The sequence below is a fragment of the Cydia splendana genome, chromosome 11 (assembly GCF_910591565.1).
Source record: "Cydia splendana chromosome 11, ilCydSple1.2, whole genome shotgun sequence".
Lineage (NCBI taxonomy): Eukaryota > Metazoa > Arthropoda > Insecta > Lepidoptera > Tortricidae > Cydia > Cydia splendana.
In genome coordinates this window covers 17726380-17733544 of record NC_085970.1, presented here as the reverse complement: position 1 = coordinate 17733544, position 7165 = coordinate 17726380, and the positions used below count along the sequence as shown (strand labels likewise).

The 7165-nt window shown below is 39.0% G+C and overlaps 1 protein-coding gene across 1 annotated transcript; it reads right to left on the bottom strand.

Annotated features, from left to right (window-relative positions):
• Positions 1-345: 345 nt before the first annotated feature.
• On the bottom strand, positions 346-7012 carry LOC134794835 (tetratricopeptide repeat protein 5-like). The gene is made up of 8 exons (XM_063766635.1): positions 6792-7012; positions 6374-6506; positions 5433-5653; positions 4588-4884; positions 3991-4176; positions 2549-2724; positions 1695-1839; positions 346-500 (listed from the first exon to the last, which is right to left on the bottom strand). The coding sequence occupies exons 1-8, from the start codon at positions 6858-6860 to the stop codon at positions 381-383; spliced, it is 1347 nt and encodes a 448-aa protein (XP_063622705.1). The 5' UTR covers positions 6861-7012; the 3' UTR covers positions 346-380.
• Between the last annotated feature and the right edge of the window lie 153 nt (positions 7013-7165).

Sequence of the window (7165 nt, the reverse complement as noted above, 5' to 3'; positions counted from 1 at the left end):
AGGCGTAATGTTTCTTGGAGAAATGTTATCATTAACATTAACTGTATCGACTAGTAGAATACAATTGCGAGTGTTTATTTTTTTAGAATTTTTAGTCGGTTCGAGTCCCGGGCGAGGCAAGCGAGTTTTAGAAAATCTTTGAATGCAGTTTTGTTTCTTTTTAAAAATAAAGGAATGTCTCCTTTAAGTAAAATGAGCCAACTTAAAGATTTAAGATAGTTTCCCTCCAGGGCCCGACTTATTTTTCCACACTGTATATCGGCACGAATTTAAGCGTACAAAAATTCATTTTACAAAATAGGGATGTAAGATAACCTTAAACCTTACTGCGAAGAGATAAGATCCAACAACAGTGTTAGTAGGTACATGTGTTGGGTTGGTCAGTGCACCTCGTACGTGCTGGTGACCTTGGTGGACGCGAACTGGTCGAGGCCGACGCGTTTGCCGTTCACGCGGAGGAGCGTGGGGTTGTTGACTCGGATGGACTTGAAATCGTACTTCTGAAAAGAAAAAAAAAATACTTGTGACAATCCATATCGAAAGGGATCTTATGACGGTCGGTGCTTTCGCCATTATCAGCGGTGCGCCAATACTAATAAATAAATAAATAATAAAGGATCAAGGGCCAGATGCAGAAGGCGGTGATACTGTACACGGCGCGGATAGTCCGCCGGTTCCTCTCTCTGCGGCCCTGACCACCGGTAGCTTGGGCCCTGCCCCGCTGCTGGCGGCACCCTAGGTTAGGTTTTTAATAATGTGTTTATATCTATTTTTTATTGTTTGTTATGTGTTTGTGTATTTTACTTTTATATTCATACTATAAATGACCTAGCCTATGAAGAAAGATAAATTAAGAAAATATAAATAAAATAAAAATAATTTATTTCAGAATACATACTAATGCGGTACTACGCGACGTAAGCGCCGACCACCATAAGGTCCCTTTCGATATGGATTGTCACATTTATTATATGTAGTAAGCTGTCGAACGGAAATCTGCAGTGAGGCCGCAGAGACTGATTGTTGTGACAAAGTGTTTTTAGTTCCGTTTCATTTTAATTTATTACACTTTCTTTCTTTCGGCCTGTCCGAAATATCATCTAATATTCCATAGTAGCTCTTCATTGAAGGAAAACATTGTGAGGAAACCACACTAATCCCTAAGGGCCACTTGCACCAATCCTGGGTTAAGCACTAAGTAGGAGTTAACCTTTAACACAGGGTTAAATTGTACTGGTAACTCCGGGCTTAACCGGTTAACCCCGAGTTAGTGGCTAAATCTAAGTTCTAGTAACCCGTCTGGGGTGGGTTAATTGATCAATCTGCAACCTTATCGCAACAATATAAGGTCTTAAATTCTTCTATTTCCTTGTCGTATCCTCATGGCTCAGGGAGGTGATGAATGTGGACACTCTTCTCTAGTGCTCTCCAGACCGCTCTGTCCTGGGCCCAGTGCATGCTAGCCTGCAATGTGGCGTTTGTCTCTGAAGTTATTCTGTCCGCCCAACGCGTGGCCATACGTCCACCCCTACGCTTCCTTGCCATGCGGCCAGTAATTCTGAGCTTTTCCAGGCTATCTGGCTCTGTCCTGCTCAGATGGCCGTAGAAACCAAGTACACGTTGGGAGCAAACAGTGGAGAGCCTCGTTCTAATGTTAAGTACGTCTTAAATTGCCCGTTATATATACTACTTACAGCTAATGGTCCGTCCAGTTTGTGCGTGGTAAGTTTAGGTTCGGGTATGGCCACGGAGTCGCCGATGATGGCTCCCCGTCCGTCCGCCCAGTTATACACTGTTACTAGTACGCATTCCATCGAGGCGTCCACTATCGCGAATGTGCTGAAAAAATTAAGCTTATTGTTTGTCACAAGGTTAAAAAAAAGTTTTAAGAAAATAAAATTTTTAGGTACCTACATCAAACGGTCTTTGAGAAAAACGCATTTAACCGATTTGCAAGACCGAAGTGATCCCATAAGAGCTCCGCGAGCAAAGCTTTGTACGGAGCTCTAAAAATGGCCAGTGGCTAGTGAATATTTATATATATTTGTGGGTGGGATCCTTTTTCCTAAATTTATAATAAATTTAATGTCGTCCTGGGGCCTATTGCATAATAAAATACAAGTAAACTATTAGTGATATTACATACACAATCACAAATAGTATCATTAGCTTGTATTTTATTATGCAATAGGCCCCTGTTGTAGGTGTTATATTGTAGGTATTTTTGCATTTATGATCTTTGTGCTTATGAAAACTGTCAATTTATGTATTTGATTTGAAGCATAAAATTGGAATTTCCCGACCTCTTTCACAGGCACGAGTAGTATATAACGAATCGACATACCAAAAGACAATGCCTCTTCGTTTGGTTCTAAAATGAAAAGGTGATAAGAAAAGGCCAAATGTTCAGCTAAATACGGCCAGTGCTTAAACTTATTCGTCTCTGAATGGTGTAGTATAAAATATTGCATCTGTGGTAATAGAGCTTGGAACATAATAGAACACAATCCAATATAATTAGTATCAAACAAAGCAAAAGTATACTTACAATGGTACAGCGTTCTCATTATGTATAGAGCCTACAACTTTGCCCAGCACAACTTTGCCCGCGTTCTTGCCGTCGACCAGCTGGTCGAAAGTGGCGTGGCTGAAGGCGGGCTCGCGTTTACCGTTGTTGTCTATGGTCGCCGTCGCGTACACGCCCAGCATTTTCTTGTCTATGGACTACGGAAACAAATCTGGTCAATGGTGGTTTGACATTGAGCAGAAAACGGTAACGGTAACATACTGTTGCCTCCAGGCCCCTATTTCACCACCGTGACAGGTGCGACAATTGTCGACATCACTGTTACTGACTTCACAGGTCTCCATACCATAGGCTACGGTATCCGCTTACCATCAGACGGGCGGTGTGCTTGTTTGCCACCAACATGTTAATTAAATAAAACTCCACTATATCACCAGTTAATAAGTACTTATTTTGCGGAGCTATTGCGGAGCAATTGTCACAAGAAACACGACAATTGTCACGAAATTCCGACACAGAACTTATTTGCTGTCAAGAATGATCGAAAGTTCTTTTAAATCTTGTGACAATTGTCATCATTATCATCATAAACATCGCAAGAGAGTTTACCGGTTTTTTGCCGGTATAATAAAGTTTTTTTAAATAATACAATGATGGTGACAAACAGGAATACGGCCTGCCCGATGGTAAGCGGTAACCATAGCCCATGGATGCCTGTGCCGTCAGCAACAGTGAAATTTGTCGAATTCTCGCACCTGTCACCGTGGTGAAATAGGGGCCTGGTCGATGGGCATATAGAGCATTTAGTAACTGGAGACGTCATGGCTGTCATTTTCTTTACGAAATAGTCTGCCGATTTTTGCGGGGGAGGGGACGTCAAATGTATTGCTATTTCTACATGATTTGTACGTAAAGTACAAATAGCCATGTCAGTCCATACAAAAGTTTTTCGGCAGAGGGGTAAACTCTTAAAGGCGACTCCAGTTATTAAATGCTCTAAGGATATAATAGAATTACTACAAAAATGCATGTTTGGTTTTTAATTTAATGCACCAAACCGTGGTAAGTGGCGGAAGAAAGAGGAGGCCTTTGCCCAGCAGTGGAACATAAAAAATTTAATTAAATAAACCTATTTTCGTACCTGCAATAATATGATACTCTTCGAAGGCCGCAAAAATATGTGACACGCTTTTATGGCTCTACAAATAAGATGGTGTCAGATATTTTTGCGACCTTCGTTGCTTAACATATTATTGCAGGTGACTGTACCTAAAGTCAGGACAACCATCTGTTGCATCTCATGAATTTTAATGAGTGCGACCTTGATTACAATATACAAAATAAAAATAAAAATTTTTTACTAAATATACAAAATGTAAAATAATCCCATTATGTATTGACCTATAACTGTATGTTATGTTATGAATAATAAATTTCATTTCATTTCAACTAGGTACTCGTACCAGAACCATCTGTTGCAGCCGCTTAGTCTTTATCCTGCCTCTCGTTCTAGCCAGGTTGTCAGCGGCCGTCAGGTACTGCTTCAGTCTGGCTAGTTCTTGTCGAGGCAACTCCCAAGGCGGATCCAGGCGGCAAGCGTAGTCGAAATCTGATAGCGCTTCTGCGTAGTATTCTTCAAATTTTAATGCCTGAAAAAAAATGGTAAGGCACGTTAAATAAAGTGTTTAAGTTTATACAATTTTCTAGTGACACAAATTTTATTAAACAATATTCTAATACTAACCTCCTTATTCATAAAACTTTACGGGCCTGATTTAGTTAATTTATGTTTTATCCCTTTCTTACAAATACATAAGTCAAAATGACAGATAAAGACAAACGATTATTAGCTAATTGAGGTTTGTAGTGGGTTTATGAATAAGGGGGTAGGTGTTTTAATGGCTTTTTACACCATTAGTAGTTAACCATTAATTACTGTTTATTTTAATTGTTCTATTTAGGAATAACCCCCTGTTTTCGCCGCGCACATGCCTCATGAAAATCAAAACTGTATAAAAGGAAAGGTATCAAAGGTATTTTAAACATGGATGAATACTTACAATTCCCTTATTATAATACAAATCCGGCTGCCCCTTAGCCACCGGGTCGCTCAACGCCTGTTTATACGCACTCATACACAGCTTCAACTTCGCCGGATCTTGCGCCCCAAGGAAGAATTGACACAAATAAGCGTTCCCTAGCACTGTCCAAGACACTCCGTCTTTAGTGTTGAGGGATACAGCTTCTCTGGCGAGCTCTACGCTCCTGGTGATGTTGGAGGCGGTGTCTTCTCGCTTGTCTCCGGTTTCCTGGCGGAGGATTATGGAGAGACAGCGGAGGGAGAGGCGGTTGCGTTCCTAGAAAGTTAAGTTAGGTTAGCCCTAGTAACTATAGTTAAGATAAGAGATATGATCAGAAATTGGATTTTAGGGGCAAATTTTAATGACATGTAGGGAGTTCCTATAGTAATAAAGTTAATTATGAATGCTTTTACCATAGGTATACTAGAGATTACTTAAGTTTTTTTTGTCCGAATCTGATGTCTGATCTTACGTGTAAACGTCGTAAACCACATAACGTTAATGAAGTTGTACAGGTATGTCTACCTAGCACAAACAAAGATGTTTAATGTTCTTCATTTTGTATGGGAAATGTTCTCACTTGTGTATATTCCTCATAGTAAACGGAGAATGTTCTAAAGAACGGCACAACTCTATGACCCTAGCCTACCTACCTAGGTACCTACATAAAAGTGAAATTTAGATTTTTTTTAAATAATTAGTATATATTGTGAACAACATATTTTCCTATACGCTTCCAGGGTCCATTAAGTACCTATGTAACATACTGGTATGCAAATAAAGATCTCTCTCTCTCTCTCTAAAATATAACGAGTCTCACTAACATGTTTCAAAGCCCCCTCAAAACTAGCCTTCGCCTCTTTCACATTCATGTTCTTCCAATAACACTCTCCCAGCTCGTTCCATGCGTCCACCATCTGCGGACTCAGCTTCACCGCTTTACTGAGGCACTGGGTCGCTCGGGCGTCGTAGCCGGTGCTGATGTTGTAGCACCGCCCTTTCATGTACAGGAATCTGGCACGTAGGGAGAACGGGATTTGGCTGTCTGGAAGAGATTTTACAAAATGTCTGTTCTGGTCTGGGCAGTTGAGTTTAAGTTTATAATTAAGCCCTCGTATGCCGGAGCGCGGATCCGCGTACGAAGAAAATATTAGAAAAAAATTATCACGGCACACAAGACGTTAAGACAGTCATTGCCTTTTTATATTCAAATTTCAATTGCCTTAACATAAGTTAACATATTGTAATTTGTAATGTGTTATTCTCTAAACATATGGCGGGAGAAAACCAGGAAAAGTGGATCCAAATCCTAACCAACTGGTATCCAAGGGGCTGCAAATGGCCCCAGTGAAGACTTCTATTAAGATGGGAGGATGAACTTAAACTAACGGAGGCCTGAAATGGAGGAGAGTGCCCTGTGACAGACTACAGTGGAAAGTGCTAGAGAAGGCCTTTGCCAAGCGGCACACTGAGTTGACAGATCTCTAGGCTCTTACTCAGATAAATAGACTTAGTAATGTTGCTCATTTTAAATTATATAAAAATGTTTAAAGGTTGCTCATTTTAAATTACCTGTATAGATTTATATTAGTCAAAATCTAATAGTTGATCATTTAGGTGTAAAATAACTAATGATGTACTTTACTATCCTTTTGGATGGTGCTAAAATGCCAAAGCAAAGAGTCGATTTATGGCATTAACTAAACATTACTGAGTATCTGTAAATTATTTATTTATTTACACATATCAACAACTTATAGCTTACCATCTATGCTTTCAAATTTTTCAATTAGGATTTCTTTCTTCTCATCAACAAGCTTATTCTTGTCTGGAGCCAATCCAATAGGGTTGTTCTCGAAAAATAAATCTCGGTAATCAAATAGTTTTTTGAGTTCTTCCTGTAATAAAAATAATATTCAGTAATATAACATTTATTTTGGAAACTAATTTGGTTACTAGCATTTCGTTTACAAGGCAATAGAGTTGAAAGTTGCAGATGATTTTAGAACTTAATAATGTGCAAGTTTTATGTAAAACACCTACACACTACTCCAAGTACGCTTTACCATTCAAAGTATGAGTCACGTTAAGTTGAACTTATTCACTCATGAACTAGGGCAATACTTTATTGATTTACATTATTTACAAGAATAACATATACATTATTTTTCTAGTTTACTTACCGCAAGTCCATCTAAAACTTCGGTGAAATTTTGCAAAATATCCGGATCTTCTTCTGTATCTACAGACATGGTCGATGATTTCAAGTAACTAGTATACTAAGGTAGGGCAAATTTTGCCTAATTTATTTCAGTTACAATATACTAGCGCTTCTATGTACTTTATTTCAATAAATCCAAATCCACATTTTCACAACAATAAAAAATATTGTACACATGCAGTAGACAACTTATTTTGACATTTTTTTTTTCACTATTCTTGCAAGAATTCCAAGCTGTCAAATGCAAAATGCCAAGTCTGAGCTTGACTTGACCTGCTTTTATAATAGTAGTGCGAATTATGTCCGATCGTGTAAAAACTTTTTAAGGCGCCATAT

Bases quoted from the DNA above. Each gene is read 5' to 3' on its own strand.
- LOC134794835 (XM_063766635.1), bottom strand. From the start codon at position 6,860: ATGTCTGTAGATACAGAAGAAGATCCGGATATTTTGCAAAATTTCACC. The intron at 4,177-4,587 runs GTAAGTATTCAT...ATTTTTTTTCAG, and splicing joins TGTATTATAATAAGGGAATT to GCATTAAAATTTGAAGAATA. The intron at 1,840-2,548 runs GTAAGTATACTT...TAATTTTTTCAG, and splicing joins AATGAGAACGCTGTACCATT to CACATTCGCGATAGTGGACG.